This window comes from Cajanus cajan, chromosome 8 (assembly GCF_000230855.2).
Source record: "Cajanus cajan strain Asha chromosome 8, NIPB_CcT2T_4, whole genome shotgun sequence".
Classification (NCBI taxonomy): domain Eukaryota; kingdom Viridiplantae; phylum Streptophyta; class Magnoliopsida; order Fabales; family Fabaceae; genus Cajanus; species Cajanus cajan.
In genome coordinates, this window is record NC_138524.1 from 8693653 (window position 1) to 8713161 (window position 19509).

The following is a 19509-nucleotide window of genomic DNA, read 5'->3' on the forward strand; positions in this document are numbered from 1 at the left end:
ATGCCATGCATAAAACCCAAAGCATTGTCATCATGATCCCTCACGTTTTGATACTTAGGGTCGTGTAGCACATGCAACCCAAATGCCTCAGTTATTAGAGGGGATATAACAACTTTTATGCACAAATAAATGCAAATTAAAGCCATTTAAGAGAATCCACGGGTCATTCATAATAATCATTATAGAAAACAGCACCTTATAGTACTAGTAGATAATCATCGCATTACACTAATGATTAAGACTATTTTTTTTATATATATATAAAACCAAGTCACATATGTAAAAGACTAATGAGAGCTCAGGCCATTCAAATTAGAAACGGAAGATAAAGTTAAAATCATGAGTTATAGCCAATTATAAATATTTGCATGACTGAGTTCAGTCAGTCCACACGGCGAAGAAGAGGAAAGCAGCATTTTAATTCATGGGGGCATTGGAAAAAACGAAAAAGCCAAATTGGAAAAGAGCAGTTAACACATAGGACAAATAATAAAGGTGGGAAAAGGACAGAGTTTAAACCCACTAACAAACCTGGCTTCGAGGCAATGGCGTGGTTGATAGTGGAGACCGGAGAGGACAAATTATTAAGGTAGAAAGAGATGGAGGACACAAAAAAAACTTGTAGGAATAAGCGTCATAACTAATGAGTGCACCAAACACCCTCTTGGGACACAGGACACCTAATAAGGACATGTACCTGCCAGGTCCATCTCCCTAAATTTTCATATACGATCATTAAATTATCGGGAAATTTGGCAGCAACTTGGTTGCACAACACAATATAGAAAGAAAAAAAAACAAACTGGACCAAGGTGAGACAATAGTGATAGATTCCAATTTCCATATTTATCATTTACATTATGCATCAACTAATAACAAATTCTGAAACTGCTATTGATCGCCATTTAAAATAATAAACAAACGGTATTGGTTAACTAATCACATAAAAACCCTTTTTTGGGCTAAGCACAAACATCTCAAACTCAAAGCTCCCGTGGAATTCTAATAACTAAAAGTGAAAAAGAATATAATAGAAATAGTCTAGACTCTAGTCTCCACCCCTGCCAAAAACCATCGTCATCCATCACCCAGTTGAACGAAATTAATATCTGACACGTCACTCACATGACGGAACAAGCATGCGGGTTCTCATCACTGAACATTTGTGGTGGTGGTGCATGCAAGTGAAGGTGCATCTGCTCTGGGTACACTGGCACATAGCTATACCCACCAACATAGCCGTGCCCAAAACCATGCCCATGCCCATGACCATAACCAAAACCAAAGGGAGGTACCAAATGCTCTATTCTGTTATATATTTTCTCTCCTTCCACTTCAACATTCTCATTCTTATCTCCTCCACCACTGCCACCCTTGTTCTTCTTCTTCCCTGATCCTTCATTCTCACCACCTTCCTTCTCACCGTCCTTGCCTTTCTTGGGAGGAACCACCACAACCTCCCTCCTAAGCTTCTCCGTAAGATTCCCCGCCAGAGCCTTAATGTCCACGGTCCCCTTCACAGTCACTGTTTCCTTCTCCTCGTCAACGTTCATTTCTTGAACTCCTGCATCATGTCCATTTCCAAATGCCCATTTAGCCAAACCAAGAGTCAATTTTAACCCCCAAAAAATAATAAACTACTCTAAAAACACTCCTATTATCTTAATTCCACAAATTAAAATTAACTTTTATAAAATTAATTTATAAAAACTCATTCATATGAATTTTTTCCAAAATTTATTTTTAACTTACCCCCAAGTTAATTTTAGGTAACATAATTTCATCTCTCTTAATGCATGCTTGGATTTCTGTTTCACCAAACTTGTTGATTTCAACCCATCTAGATAGTACAAACTTTTCTGTTTAAATGCATTTCGTGTGCTATATTTTTTTGATCTTACCAAAGATATCCAACTACTTACTCAAGACTCAACTCGAAATTAATGCACGATATTCAAACACATCCTTATTTTTTTTTATTTTTTATTTTTATAAGTAGATATGGAGAAGATTTCCGGACTAACCTTTGGTTTTGTACACAATCCTGCAAATCCTGTCTTTGCATCCCTGGCAATGCATTGCCACCTTCAGAACCGTGGTGGTCACCACCTGTTAAATTAAGCAAAATTGGTAATAAGCGAAAAATAAATTATAAAAAAAAAAAAACGAACAGAAGTCACAAGAGCAAGTGCAGCAGAAAAAAATTAGAAAAAAAATAAATAAAAAATCCCAGGCTGGCAGTGGCAGAGAAAGCGAAACAAATTAAAATCGTCGGGGACCAGCGAGTGACGAACGAACCTCTTTGTCTTTGGTTTTCTTATCGTCGGTTTTGTCCTCTGATTTGTTGTTAGTTTTGGCGTCCTTGTTCTCCTTCTCCTTCTCCTTCTTGTTCTGCGGAGAGAGGATTTCGACCTTCTTCTTGGTCTTCTCCGCGAGGTAGTCCCTCAACTTGGCGGGGTCCACTTTCCCGGTGACCGTGACCTTCCCGGCGTCGCTCTCCAGCTTCACCGTCTCCACGCCTTCCACAAAAGAAGGTCCAATGTTAGAATGAGAGTCAAGAGAAAGATCCATAAACAGTAGAAAGGAGTTTGGCGAAACCTTGGAAGGCGCGAAGGCGTTTGAGGGTTTTGGAAGCGCAGCCGTCGCAATGCATCAGTAGGCGTAAAACGACGGTGGCGACGGTGTCGTCGTTGTCCTTGTTGGCAGCTGATTTCTTCTTCTGCAATTGAGTTAGGGTTTGAGTTGGACATTACATGAGAAAGTAAACGAAAGGAAAGTTGGGAGAGTGAGTGGCTTACCGCGCCCATTGAGAGTTGAGAATGGAAGAGTTTGTGTTGTATGGGTGGTGGTGGTAAGTGTGGGTGTCAATGGGAGTGAGTATTTATAGGAGATTAGAAGACGTGTGTTATGAAATGTATTGGTGGAGTGGGAGTGGGACCCACGTTTTCCTTCCTCGACAACCACCTTCGTTTAATTGCATTGACTTGACCCAGAAGCTTCTTGCCTCTTGCCAAGCAAATGTGTGCACCGTCCCTCTTCAATTGGATTGGGCCTGCCTCAATGGAAACACTTAATGTCTCTTCCACCTTAATTATTTTTATAAATAACAAATACTAAAACTATACAATAATAAATAGTTTTTAAAAATAAAGGTGGTTATGGAGTGAATTTTGTAGAAAATAATACAAAATTTGTGATTTGTAAAATGGTAATTATAGAAGTAAAATTCTCAAAAATAAATGTAAATAATAAATGAGACAATCTCTTTTATTAATAATATAAATATTAGTGAGTTTCATGTCTCTATAACTTTTATTTAAAAAAAAAATAATAATAATAATAATAATCATGTGGTTGTGTGTGGTTATTAAAAAAATAAAAATCAATAAAAATTATTATTTAATGACTTAGAGTATTCTTTTTATTAATGTTCTATACTAAATAAGATTCACTTACTCAAAAAGTAAATCTACTTATATATATTTCATTTAATAACTTATTTTATACGTCAAGTTTCAATAATCTAGCCCTAAACCATTTAAAAAAAATTGCAAAAGTAATTAATCATTAAAATTGCAAAAGATAAATCAAGATATTAAGAACTTTTAATCTAACATTTAAATCAATAAAATTTGATGTAGAATATGAGTTATTAGAAATAAGTCTAAATAAATTTTCTCTTCGAGTCTCTCCTTATATATATATGTATGTGTGATGTAGATTTCAGGCTAAATTATATTTTTATTCTTTCTACTTATTTTTAAAATTCAATTTAGTCTCATTATTTTCAAGAATGTTCAATTTGGTCCTCCAAATTAAAAAAAATGTTTAATATTGTCATTCCGTCAAATTGAATAATAATTATCTAATATTTTACTATTTAGATAAATTTTAATTTTATTTATTTACTTTAACAAGATCATGAATGACAACAAATTAAGTACTTAAAATTAAAATAAAAAAAAACCACAAAATAAAAGAGTTATCTAATAAAAGAGATTATTAAATAGATAAAAAAAATATAAATGTTTTTGAACAACTTAAATATTAAATAAACTTTTATTCAATTTAGTCCCTTTATTTATTGAATGTTAATTTAATCTTTTAATTTTCAAACAATGTTCAATATTTTTATTCCATCTAATTGTTTAATGTTATTAGTGTCAAGGATATCATTAAATTTTTTAAAAACAAATTAGAAGATTATATTAAACCATTTAAAAATAATAAGATCAAATTAAATTTTAAAAATAAATAGAGACTAAAAATAGAATTTAACTTAAAATTTATTAAAAAAATAGATAATCAAAATGAATTATTCTAGATACATCTATTTTATTTTAAGTCTCTTTTTAATATATGTAAAAATTTAAATAACATATTTTCACTTTTATTAAAATATAATATATATATATATATATATATTTTAAAGTTATGTGAATTTTATAATATTTGTGTTAGTATAATGTTTTGATTGGTGTCATGTTACGTGTAAATACAGAAATATTTAAGTTGATTCAGGGGGTCAGTCGGTTGGTCCAATGTTTGCAGGTTGCTGTAGATTGTAGAGTTGTTAGCCCAATTATACTCTCACATTTTATTACTCTACAAACCCTATTCAGTGCCTTACCCTCTTTTTTCTTTTTATAAATACAGCTCAGGGCCCCTTTCTACTGGTTTCATGAGGCTCCACTAATAGTGGGTATAAGCTTTTATTTTGCATACCCATACGATACCCTATGTTTTGCTGATAATAATATAACGCTAATTAAATTAAATATAATAACTAAAAATTAAACAAAGTTTAATTCTCTCAATACTCACCTTAATTTACTAAGTATGAAAAAAAATACATCACATTGATTACGTAATTGCTCTTTATGTATTAACATGAAAATAATTATTAAATCATTAATGGATAAAACTTTTAGGTATAATGAAAATAAAGATTTCAAGATTTTCATGTTAGATTCATCTCTTTCTTAGCTGTTATGAAAAATTGGTTTTGAGGGTTTTATTTTATGAATACCTCACATTTATTAGACTAGATAATAATTGTGTTTGATATTTTGTAGATGACTTTACCACAACTCTAAGAAATGCGTTTTAACACCAGCTCTAAGAAATACTTGATATGTAACTTTTTAATAATTTTTATCATATTTTTTAGTAAACTTAAGAGGTATAATTTTTTTTTCACTGGGTAATTATATCCATTTTAGAAATAAAATGGTATCTATAGTTGTAACTTTATGCTTAAAGTCGATACTTAAATAAAATACACAATTATCAAACTATTTGTTATAAGATTCATAATCTTTATCATATCTAAACACATAAAAATGTTTATATTAAAAAAAAAACTATATAGCTTTGAATTTTGTATTGTTACGGAAATTTGTAGAAGTATGGCTACACCTATCAAGCTAATCAATAAAGAATAATAATTCCCCTTCATAAAATAAACTAATATAATAATAAAAATTAAATAGGTATTATTTCCAAAAAAGAAATTGAAAAGTTAAAATTATATTTGTTTTGCTAAATTGCACTTTTGTCTATCTATTTTTATCAAACTACAATTTTGATTCCTCTACTTTAAAATAGAGACATTTAGTTAGGCATGGCAACGGGGCGGGGCGGGGGCGAGTTTTACATTCCTCGCCCCCGCCCCTGCCCCCAATACCTGCTGAGGGTAAACTTTCGGTACCCATTCCCACTCCCGGCGGGGTTCGGGTTTCCCCGCCCCGCCCCCGCCCCCGCCCCAAGGTTATCAATAGCGGATAATGGTCTATGGCGGTGAGTCCGAAAATCCTTTATAACTCTATGGCAGATGCCATGACGGCCTATGGCGGACAATATATATATATATATATATATATATATATATATATATATATATATATATATATATATATATATATATATATATATATATATATTTAAAGAAAACAACAAAATAAATAACAAGCAACATAATATCAACTTAAATACTTAAATATCATAAAAATAAGAAAAAAGAACAATAATAAAATAGGAAGAAAATGAGAATTTAAATTGACCTAATTGGTAGAAGAATTGGGATTAAAAAAATTGTTGTTGTAGATGCAACAATGAATTCATTAAGAAATGACTCATAGGAGTATGAAAAATTAAAAGGAGGATTAAAACTGAAAAAATAAAAGGAGGAGGAGGATTAAAACTGAAAAAAAAAAGTAGGAGGAAGATTAAAACTGAAAAAAAAAAGTAGGATTAAAACTAGAAGAAAAAAAAACCTAGTTTGGCTATGTCGCCTGAGTACTGGGCCACCATGGTTCAGGTTGCCGGCCAGAAAGGGGACGAAGGGACGGTGAACGGAGGTGATTAGGGGCGGTTTTGACTTTCGTAAGTGTTGTTCGCACTTCGTGGTTGCTGGCTGGAGTCTTGGGCTACCACGATTCAGGTGGTCGGTGGAAAAGGTGACCGAAGAGCAGTGATTGGAGTTGAACGAAGGTGACCGGAGAGGTTTAGGGCATGAGCTCCTCTTCAAGTGCAGTCGCGACTGTGAGGGAGAAGAGAGACGAGATGCGGATACGAGGCAAAAACATAGGGCTCACTTCATTTGGGCCTATTTCGAAGCCCAAAAATAGGTTTTTTTTCTTTTTTAAATCCGTCATGACCACCATGTACGTCATAAAGCTTCACAACGCCATGACCATGGCGGGTGCCATATCGAAAATAGCAGAAACCGCCATAAACCTTCATAAAACGGATGAAGAATGGCGGTTTAGGTTCAAACCGCGACGCTTTTCTATTATAACGCCGTTATAACCGATATTTGACAACATTGCCATGCCCCCACTCTTATTTTTTTTTTCTTTTTTTATTTTAAATAAATATGAACAAATTTAAAAAAAAATAAAAGAAAGTGAAATAATATAAATTTTTACATATAAATATTTCTAATTTTAGTTTATATATATATATATATATATATATATATATTTTAATTATATTATTAAGCAGGGCAGGGATGGGGGCGGGAGTATTAACATTCCCTTCCCGGCCCCATTCCCGATTTTATCAATCGGGAAAACCCGAACCCGATAAACACGGGTTTTCCCCGTCCAAATCGGGGCGAGTTCGGGCAAGTACCCACGGGGCAGGTTAGATTGTCATGCCTACATTTAGTCCATCTAATTTTAAAAATATAGAAATTTTGTCTACTCGTCAAATTAACATCTTTCAATCATTACATGTCAACATTTGTTAATAATTAAGTGATATAACATTTATTAATATGAATTTATAAATAAAATTTATTGATAAAATAAATATTATTCATTTGTTAAAATATATCCAAATAATATTTTTTGTATGTTATTTTTATTTTGTATCTCTATATGTCACATCACTAAATCTTATATCATTTGAGTGGTAATAATCTTTGAATAACGTAAAAAAAATTACATATTTTTATAATAGGATTAAAATTTGATATTTTTATAAATAAAGGGACTAAATATACTTATTTTAAAATATAAGGACCAAAATTATATATTAATAAAAATAGAGAGAGATTAAAAGTAAAAATTAACCTATTTATTTATTAGAATCCTATTATATCATAATTATTTATGTAACATTGAACTTTTTGTTAATTATTACCATTTTTTTATTATGTGGTGTGGTGTTTTGAGATGTATCGTTGAGGAATTATGGGTGTTAATAAATTCTTGAGGAGTCTTTAGGTGTTTTAAATGATTTCTCTAAATAAAAATTTGATTTGACCCTGGTGGAAAAGTATATAAGATTTATTTTGAGAATTAAACTTCATAAATTCATTCTCGAGATTCCTAAAGAGATAAATTAGGTAGAGGAACTCTAAGATTTTGAAATCTTCCTTCTTCTTTTTAGGTTTCCTGAGCGTGTAGAAAATCATTATTGATCAACGAGGTTGTGATTCAAAATTATTGGAGTTGAGAATCAAGTTGTGGTGTGGTGAGGAGCTTTCCAGAGCTCAGACATTTGAATCGTTCCTTCTCCCTTTTGCCTTTTTTTGTGTGGTTTCGAGATAAAGGGAGCTAGATGAATCTTAATTGATTTTGTTGTACGATGGTTGGATTACATTGAAAATGTGGTTGCGTTGATGATTGAATGATGGAATTCGTATGCTGAGCTTTTTTGGGTGGTTGAATATGCTTGGGGATATGTTAAGGTGTATGATGGTGCAACATTTGTTGGATGTTGAAATTTTGGTTGGATTTGAGCTATTTGGAGTGCCTATATATGTTATGATATGTTGCATTTTGGAAATTTTCTAGTTTTCCAATGGTATGAGCCGATTTCATGAATCTACAAGTGTAGAATTCATTATCACACTAGGCACGTCTACATAGCGTCAGGCGTGGTTTCAATCAAGAGTACTCTGTCTTGTTCACGTGCAAGCATAGGAGTGATGAGAGAATTGACTTTGTTTGGAATGGTGCCAAGTTCCAAAGGAGTGATGTTAGATGTGAGAAGAGACTCATCTCTACTTAGATTCGGGTCGATCGTGGGACTTTGTCACACCAAGTGTAAAGGTCCAAGGGTCTCTACCTAATCCACGTCAAGCGCAGGTTGTATGATGCTAGGCATGGACAAGGCAAAGGGTACCCTGCCCCGATGACGTTCGATAACGTTGGACACGAGATGCCTTAACTTGTTGTTATATGATGAAATTGATGAACATGTATAGGATAGTTGGATCTATTACATATTGTGTGATGATCAAGTTGTGTTATATGTTATATATTGATGTATGATGTTGAATCTCTATACATTGATCTAGGATAGTGTATAATGTTGAGTGTCTTTTATTCATGAATTGCACTCAACTTTTGGTACTCTTTTTGAAAAAATTATAAATATATTTATGATAATTTACTCATAAGTAGGAAGAATCAAGTTTATATTAAAAGACAAAAGAGTAGTAGAAAATTAATGATGATTTCCCTCCTTTTTTGCAGAAAAATTTAGGAAGACAAAGTTCCACAACCATAGTTGTGGTTCTGGAGCTATAACTGTGAGAATCTGGGGAACCATCAGGAGAACAACAATTTGTAGCCATGGTTGTGGTTCTGCAGCCATGGCTGTGGAAATCTAGAATGAAAAATTCAAGGGTCCAGAGACTTGAAGCTATAGTTGTGGGCTCACAGCTAAAGCCATGGAGTACTAAGAAGCAAGAGAGGGCACTAGAGAGTCACAACCATAGCTGTGAAATTCACAGCTACAGCGTTGGAGGTTCCTTAAGCTTGAAGGAGTTTCCACAACTATGACTGTGAAACCACCGCTGCAGCGGTGAAGCTTACTTCACCTTGAAGAACTCTCCACAACTATAGATGTGAAACTACAACTGCAACGGTGAGCTTAAAAATTTCATTTTCTCCCCTGTTTTGAAGCTAATATAAAAAGGGAAACGAAGGGAGAGAAAGGGGATCAAAAAACAAATAGAGAAAAAATAGGATTGGGAGCACGAAGAGGAGAAAAATAGAGCAGAAACGAAGATTGGGAAGATGGATCATTTGAGAACGAAGATCAACCTCTTTTCTTCATCTTTTTACTTTGTAATTTCTTCTTCCACTCCTATGATCTTGTAATGTCCATGTGTGTCTAAACCTTGTGAGGATTGGTCCTGGTGTAACTACTAACACTTGTATTTCTTAAATCTATATATGCATTTCATTCTCATTACTTGTGCTTGATTATACTTTTAATGCTTATATCGACTTGATCACCCGTTGTGTGAATTCTTGGTTTTTAAATCCTGTTCGAAAACATTTTTGAGAACCCGGTCTGAATCTTGCACCTAATCACCTCTTGTTCTAGGGATAGACTTGATATGGTTAGTCACCTTTGTTCAAGTCATTATTCTTAATGCAAAGTGTTAGTCTCAAAACATAGAGGAATCGTGTTTTAGATTAATCACTTTAAGATTCAACTTTGAGGAATCTTGTTGAATTATTAAATGAACGTGGAAGTCGTGAAGTTGAAATCATATTTATTTTAAGAAAATTTAAGAGTTAGCAAGTGCTCCTGGGTCCAATCCTTGTTTCATATAATTGTTCTTATAACTTTTACACTATCGTTTCAATTTTACTTCACATTAGTTCACTTCCAATCATATCAACGTCTCTTTATTAATCATTAGAGTAAGAATTACTAAACTCTCAAATCCTTGAGGACGATACTGTATTTCTACAACGAAACTTGGTCCGCTTGCCAAGTGGAGTGGTAAAAAATCCTCATCATATAACTGATTAAATGATTCTATAGTATAGTTGTTTTTTACTTTTACACTATTTATGTTAATTTTTTTGAATTCTAGCTTATCCTTACATGTTTCTATGCGATTGAATTATGATGACTATATTTGGTATGGGAGCAGAGCATGGATAGGTTATTATTGGAGTTTGTTTTGAGGCCATTTTGGATGATGATGGTGTGAATCTTTTGAGTTACCTTAGTGTGGAAGAAAATATGCACAAAGTTTTGATGATGCCAAAGCATTGAAGAAAGTAAAGGTCAAGTTAAAGCAAGCTGATCAAGAAGCAAGATCTCAAGTAATAACTAGATAAGTCTTGACTGCTTAGCTTAGTATGTAAAATGAACTTTTAGAATTTGCAAATTTGACTTGGCCATTAAAATAAGAATTTCAAGAAAACCTAAACTTAATACTTTTGAATATAAGAATAAGTTGTTTGAAAAGAAAGCAAAAAGAGTATTCAAAAGATTAAACAAAAATATTTTTAACTGGAAAATAGAAGCTCTTTATATCTTAAGTTTTCATAAGCCAAAACAAGTGACATGTTTCTGGTAATCGATTACCACTTTCTGTAATCGATTACCAGAGAAAGAAAACCTTTCAAAATGTTAAAATGCTCTCTGGTAATCGATTACCACTGACTGTAATCGATTACCAGAAGAGAAATTTTCAAAATTTGAATTTGAACTATACAACGTTTCAAACATTTTGAACTTAAACCGTTGTAATCGATTACCAAGTCTTGTAATCGATTACCAGAGCCTATTTTCTGAAAAATTATAGAGAGTTACAACTCTTCATGAAAAGACATAACTCAAGAAACAATTGTCTATTAATACCTATCATTTTTCAGAGAAAAGTGACGAACTCTATTGTGAAAATAATCTTTACAAATCACTTGGCCAAAATCATTTGCAAAATCTCTAAAGAGTTCATCAAAGATCATGAAAGTGTAATATCCACTCTTCAAGAGAGTCATTTTGTAATACTTAATAGATCATTGGATCTGTAAAGGAAAAAGGGTTTTTCTCCTTGTTGGTGTTTGAATCTCAACACAAGGAAAGGGAGTTCCGAGGTGTTGGAGGATTCATTTTCTTGTAAGGTTTACAAGAGTAGTGGAAATTTCAAGTGGGAGACTTGAGGACTGGATGTAGGCAGGATTGGCCTAACCAGTATAAAATCAAGTTTGCAATTCTTCTTCCCTACACTTTTAATTTCTTGTTATTAATTATAATTATGTAGTTTGCATCATCATTCATTCCTTCAAATTTGTCTAAGAAAATAAATTGATAAAGAAGTAATTGAAAAAGTTTTTTTTATAAGAGGAAATTTAGTAAACTTAATTCACCCCCCTCTTAAATTAATTGAGGCTAAGGGACTAACACTTAGTGTGGTTGGTTGTTAGTAGTCTTGCTTGACCAACAACTAAGATTTCTTTCATACCTTAGTATCATATTATTGTATAGATATGTATACATTGTATATGATTTAGTAGTTGATAAACTTTTAGCTATACATGTATATATTATCATCTATATATCTAAATATTACTAGTATGTTGATTTTATTCGATTATAGTTTTAATATTCCTCTACTGTTATTAGTTGTGTTGTTAAGTGTAGTGACTTGGTAGATCGTTACACTTTTATACAAACACAATTATCTTTTTTCTATTAATTATTTAATAATAACAATAATAATAAGATTTTAATGTGATTATCATTTATTCATTAAATAGGTAGAGTGGAGAATAGGGATGGACATGGATCGATTTGGATTAAATTTGTATTATTTTTTTTATATCAAATTTGATTAAATTTAATCAAATTGATTTGAATTGGATTTTTTCTATTTTTTTACGATTCAAACTGATCTACTCCGACTATAATTATATTAATTTGAATTGTTCCATCAATTTTTTGAGTTAAAAAATTAAAATTAAAAATAAATTAAATGTTGAAAAATTAAAATTAATGTTATATTCATTCTCAGGTGGTATGAGTAGTTATAACATACCTATACGTAAACTCTAACTCTAACAAATTATTTTGTTAATTATTATTTTTTTACACTTTTATTATCCTTCAATTTGTTAAGGTTAGAGTATAAAAAAATACCAATATATAATACTTCATCTATCTCATAATAAGTATCGTATTAAATGAAAAAATAAATTTCATGTTAACATTTTAATGTGGTAATAATTGCTTATTTTTTATTTACACCCTAGTAATATTTTGTAGAGAGTGATTTTTGTATTATATCCTTTTTAGCAAAACAAGATTAATCATGAGGTTAATTTATAAAATCATTATTTTCTTTCATCTATTTATTAGTTTTTATTGATTTGTGTAAAATAATCTTGGATGACCCTTGTTATGGAACAAAGGGAGTAATTGATGAATTTTCAACGTCAAAATCCATAATCTAATTCAAATAATGATTTAAGCTAATCCATATTTTTTTCTTTGGATTCAATGTCTTAGAAAGTGAGTTATAAACCTAACTCAACTTACAAAATTAACTTGTAAAGTAAAAATTGTCCCCCTACTTATATACTATTTAATTATCTTATTTATATATAGTCAATGTGAAACTTGATTCATAAAAAAACGGTATGTGACCCTTTTTAATAACTTAGGATAGGTAAGATTTGAATTTGTTTTCTAACACACCTTTCTCACACCCAACATTATTTGATTTGGTATGTGTCAATGATAAGTAACCATTTTAGAGGGGATATAAATAGATCTAATACCATCTTAAAAAGTGAATTATAAGTTTAACTCAATCTTATAAAATTAATTTATAAAAAAAATTATTTCTTACTTGTATATTCTTTAATTAACATGAATCAATAATTGATTCAATATCTTTTAATTTTAAAAGTTAAAAGAGCAAATATTTAATAAACCATTTTTAAAGATGAAAATTACAGTAAAACTATAGGACAAAAATTATATATAAGGTGATGTATAGTATTTATTTGGTGTGCTTACGACCCTGGTATTGGCACAGGGATAGAGTTAAATGGAGTGAAGGATGAGTGAGATGGATTACGTGTCTATGTGGGATTAGTGAGGAATGAAATCCCACGTGGGTTCACTTCACGTGCTTGTTGTGTGGCAGACATGATGCGGGTGCACGCCTCTTTCTTACTAATGTTTTTTGGACATCACAGTACGTAACAAAACCAAATCCTTATCCTTTCCTATAATCTAACCAATAATCACCCTTTCCATTGCTTTATTACCCTAAACATCATGTCTTGTCAATTTTCTACCAAATTTTGAGATTTAATTCACTCCTAAATAATTATGTTCCTCGCTTTCCCTCCCTTTAAATCCTCATCATTTGGCTCTTATCCCCATATGGCTCCAACATGCTGCCTTTGCCTGCATTTGCACCTGCACTTTGCTTGCTTTTCTCTCCTCAACTCAATTAAGAGCTTCTTTCCACGAATATTCATATTCGTTTTTGAGAGAAACCAAAGATTCTAAGACGTGCGTCTTGCTCTTAGCTACCACGTACAACATGTCAATGGAGAAACAAAAGATTACGTTGTATGAGTGGAAATGGACGAGAAACCAAGCACGAGGTGCAGGTGCATCTGCAGGTGAATGACATCTTGGTTAACATCAACTTCACCAACTTTTTCTGTACTGTGCGCCTGAATAAAAAAGAAAGGTAATAACTAACAACAACACACTGTGATATGCTATATACCAGATAATTATATTTAATGAGTATGTTCAATCTTAAAGTCCGTACATATAATATATAGAATAACACTTACTAAAAAAGGTTAATTCATTACTTTAAGTGATTAATTAGTTGCTGACTAAAATGGAAACAAGTTAAGATTACAAATATGTTTAAATACATGTTAGAAGTACTTTATATATCTTTTGGTTCTTGTAAGATTCCCTTTTCCCCTCTACATCCCATATGCTATATCATTTTATGTTGTGTCCTGTATATTTAGTGTGTTTGTATTATTGTTAAAATTTTACACACTTATTAAACGAAAAATATAGAAATAGTTACTTTGTATTTTGGTATTTTGGAAAGTGTATTTTTATATTTTCGTTAAAAAAATAGTTTTTCAAACAAGCTGATAGATACCCACTGTTCGTACCTGTGTGTAGATCCAGATCTGAATATGGGAGTGGAGTACGTACCTCTCTATTTATGTATGTTGTTAAAATTTTGTTAAAAAGGGGTTCAATTCGAGGAGATATGCACTAAAAATTCTAGCCACCCTTTTGAAACAATGGATAGTTTTTGAAGAGCTTAATTATTTAGCAAAATCTCGTCAGAAATTAATGGTATATGCCTCCGGAATATGGTTAAATTGATCTGAGGGTAAGAAAACCTTCCACATGATTCTAATAAATTTTAAACTTTTCTTGATGAAAATGTTGATACTAAAATGCAAACGAGCCTAAGAAACTAACCATTGGCTTGATTTCCCTTTCTAGTTGATTGATATATACTCTAGAATTCATCATTGAAGAGAGATTGCAGGACATGCGAGTTATATGCTTTTTTATGGTTTTGTTTTGCGTTTCTTTCGATCCCATGGAAACGACACAAAGAAATAATGGAGAAACCAAGTTATTGCTTCTTAGACGATAGTTTTTTCTATTGACATAAACAAAGATCTATGAGCTAGAGAATTCGATAACTATGCCCTAGCTAGATAGCGAGTGATCCAATTAATATATTGATATCATGTGATATATATAATCTCATTTTCATTTGGTAATATGCAGAAAGGACTTGCACACAAACACGATGATATTCATTTATTTTAATTTTAATGATATATATATATATATATATATATATGAGGAGGGATCCTTTTATTCCAGGAGTAAGTTTACTTAGACTTACTCTGTTCAATAACTCATGTTTTACATCAAATTCCAACGATCCAACTGTTCAATTTAAAGTTCTTAATGCATAGATCAAATCTGTAATTTTTTTAAAAATTTGAAAATCATTTTGATATTTCTTTTCATTAATTCAAATTGACGGATAATCATAAAATCATTTTATACATTGATTCGAATTAATGAAACGAAATATCAAATATTTTTCAAATTTTTTAAAAATTTACAGATTTGATTTATACATCAAGAACTTTAAATTGAACGGTTAGATCATTGAAATTTGATGTAGAACATGAGTTATTGAACGGAGTAAATCTAGGTAGACTTATTCCGGGAATAAAATGATCCCTCCTATATATATATGTTAGAAATTTTATTTCTAATATTTAATATAGGATATATATATATATATATATATATATATATGTGTGTGTGTGTGTGTGTGTGTGTGTATTATTTATAACATTTATATTAGTTATTTACATCTAATTAAACTCAATAAAAGTGGTCTAATTTTAATGAACATAAACTACCAATAGGAAAAACTCATATGGACCCAATAAGTAAAAATTGAATTTGGCCCATTAGGGGTTAATGAAAATCCTAATAGATTTAAAATTGTAAAGATGATCATGGTTTTCAATGCACAAAATTAAAAGAACATCTTTTTCTCCTCATCACGAGAAAAATTTAGTCCAATTTACAAAATTCAATGATTTAACTAAAGAAAATCATTGCACCAAAAGACTATTCCATTATAACCTTCAATCAACGTCAATGGATATTCCATTATAACCTTCAATCAACATCAATGGATCTTCCATTATAACCTTCAATCAACGTCAATGGATCAAGATATAATTTAAACTCAAGAATCTTGGTCATTGTTGTTAGATTATTGGGAATTGAAGTCTTTTTTTTTGTGAATTTTGTGATAGCATTAGGGTGTGTTTGTTTATAAGTATTATTATTTAGTCATGCTAATACTTTTGAATACCCACTACTATCGTGTTTAAAAGAAAATTTAGCAACTATGGATCTTCCCCATTTATTTGCATGTCTAGTAATTTTTTAATTAAATTAGTTGTTATAGTACGTTATCAAAGTAACCTCTATTGTGAAAATTAATTTAATTGAAATTACGTAGATGTTAGTATGGTATTGTTTATGTGAATTGTGTTCGATCCAAAAGAAGACAAAATTTGGCCAAATAATAATAACATGCATGTGATGATAGATATGTAACAATTATAAAGTATTTTTTTTTTCACGTGAATAATAGTCGATTCAAAGAAAAACTATTATTTGCTAGAACTAATTGTGAATATTTGATCATTGGGATGAGAGTATTAATTACAAATTAATTTCTTTGCCCAAAGACTAGAAATTAATGTTGTGTTGGTATCTGTGATGGACCCATCATGTAAAATATTTGCTTATTTTGTTGTATATAACTTATGTGAGTTATAATACTTAGAAGGATAAATGGGCCTTTAATGAATTCATTTCTCATAGTGTGCAAGAAAAGGAAAGACAACAAAAATTGAATTTCATTTAGATTTATTTGAGATTTGTTGTACCATCTTTTTAAGTGGAATTTGATTTTTATTTCTAGTATAAACAAAATTGGTTTTTCTTGTTCGTTTGAAAATAATAAATTTAGTCTCTATCAAAATATAAATAGTTTTGGTTCTAGTTTCTTAATTGATAATTTATATATGCTTTGTTATTAGCTCCCATAATGAAATACTGCAAATAAGTTCACGAGAAACAAAATAAAAATTAAATGAGAACTCAATCACTTTATGGCATAAACATTTAAGTCATATCTCTAAACAGAATTCAGAGGCTTGTGTACTATTTATCTTAAGATAAATTGTACTTTTATTTCTCTATAATATTAAATATATAATTTTGATTATTTTTTTAAATATGTAATTTTAGTCACTTAATTTTATAAAATTCATAATTTTATTCCTCTCATTGAATGTTTATACCTGCTACAAATCATTAAAATTGTAACTTAATTATTATTTGACATTAAGTAAAAGATATAACAATTAATATTTAGGTTAAATTTTGTTATTAATTCTCATTTTTATCTCATAAAAGTGATAAAATGATATGAAAATAAGATATGAAAACGAGAATTAAAAATAAAATTTAACTTAAATATTATCAAATATTAATTACTGTGTCATCTATATAATATTAGGTTATCATGAATGTTACAATTTTAACGATTAATAGATGAACATTCAACAAAAACACCAAAATTATCGATTTTATAACATTGAAGGACTACAATTATGGATTTAAAATAAATTGACAAAAATTGCAAATTTGATATTATAGAGGGATTAAAAGTACAATTTAATCATATATCTATTATCTATTGAGCCAATTCGTTAAAAATTTAAAAAATTATTACAAAAAAATATTTTTCAAATAATTATTATTTTTAAAAAATAGATAGATTTTGTTTCTTAAAAATGTAAAAAGAAATTACTTATATTTAAAATAAATAGTTTAGAAACACAGACTAAAAAGGTTAAAAAAATGTTTATTGTATTAATTTTTTTTTTTTTAAGTTTAAACAAAAGGACCTATTATCTATTATATTATTTCATATTATATATTAGGTTTTGTTACGTATATAGATATTATGTGAAAAAATTATATTGATTCTTTTCCCTCTAAAATATCATCAAATTTTATTTTAATATTTTATCATAAAAATACATAATGCATAATTGTTTATAAAATTAATAAAGGGATACCTTGATTTGGTGCTCCGATTCTTTTATATATATTTTTTGAATCCCTTATGTAACTAATTTGTACAACTGTTCCACCATCTTAAAGTTAATTGCGCATCTTTTCACAAATAATAATTAAGGAAATTAAGTAAATTATAATTAGTGTGAATTTTATAATTTGAACATTAATTCAAACTATTATATTAGATATTTTTTTATTGAAGTTGATTGATAGTAGTAATATATATTCGAATACATAATTAAATTAAAGAAATTATGACCAATATGATTTATACAATTTGAACATTTAAACTAATAATACAATATACATAACTAAAATCAATTATTATATATTACTAATATATATATTCTAATACATAATTATAGTAATATATTACTAATATAAATTATAATAGATAATCATATATAATATATATTTTTTTATTTTATCATTTTTATTATAAGATCATGCCTTTCCTATATATCTATTTTGTGTATATTACTTGTTTGTGGGGAAGGGTTAGTAAAGAGTAGTCCTAGAGTTAAACTGGGTTTATAACATAAGAAAGTGTAAAGTTAGTTAAGAGAATGCTAAGACATAAATACTTAGGAAAATGAAAAATGAAATTTTATAAGTTTCAATTTTATAATAGTTAGATAGATAAATTAGAAAGAAGGTTCCCGAAATCCAATATTTCTTCTTGATTTTTGATCATCTCACAAATCCAGGATCTTCTTCAAGCTTGAGATTGAAGTCTCATATAGTTGAAGGAAGATCATTAGAGCATAGATTTCTAGAGATCAGAGTTGAGAAAGCTAGGTTATGGAAAAGTTCTTCTCTTCTTCAATGTTTGTTTCTAGGAAGCTAATATAAGGTAAAAGAAATTTGATCCTTGCTCCTTTTGATTGAATGTTTGTTCTTGATGTGGTTTTAAGCAAAGATCGTGGCTTAGTGTTGAATTTTTGGAGAATTTCTCTTGTTGGGTTTTGGGTCTTGCCAAAGGGAGAATGGTTTTTTTTTTTTTTGTAAATTGAGCTCTCATGTGTGATTAGAGGCTTTTTATTTTATGATTTGATGTGGTGGTTGAAGTTTTGAACTATATAGGAAATGTTCTGGGCACTTGGGAAGCCCTACATGTGATGTTTTCTAGACTTTTTCATTGAGGGAGCCTTTATATATTGAAGGGCAAGGTGTAAAATGGTGGATTCCGCTTAGCGAAATTGATCATGCTTAGTGAAAATGATGAACAAGATGAATCTTGGTTGAGCAAATAAGCCAATCTCTCATGTGATTTGGGAACTCATACTTTTGCTTAACATAAAAGGTTGACTAAGTGAGTTTTAGCCTTTGTGAGTATATTTGAGAAAATTGCCAAGCGAAGGAATCTTTCTCAGTGAATTTCAGCCTTTGTGGTAAGTCTCTTTTGAGTCACTCAACGAGTTTTGGCATCTATGAGATGACATTTTTAATTTTCTCAAGGAAGTGATTTTCACTTAACAAATTTATGTCTATATGATTTTTAAACATTGATGTTTAGTCAACCAAAAATGTTGGCTTATAGGGTGTTGGCCC

General features: G+C 30.2%; 1 protein-coding gene across 1 annotated transcript; it reads right to left on the reverse strand.

The window, feature by feature from the left end:
- Nucleotides 1–813: 813 nt before the first annotated feature.
- LOC109798261 (heavy metal-associated isoprenylated plant protein 3) lies at nucleotides 814–2949 on the reverse strand. Its single transcript, XM_020358468.3, has 5 exons — nucleotides 2799–2949; nucleotides 2599–2719; nucleotides 2299–2519; nucleotides 2025–2109; nucleotides 814–1564 (listed from the first exon to the last, which is right to left on the reverse strand). Exons 1-5 carry the CDS (start codon nucleotides 2805–2807, stop codon nucleotides 1122–1124), a joined length of 879 nt encoding a protein of 292 aa, XP_020214057.1. The 5' UTR covers nucleotides 2808–2949; the 3' UTR covers nucleotides 814–1121.
- Nucleotides 2950–19509: the final 16560 nt, after the last annotated feature.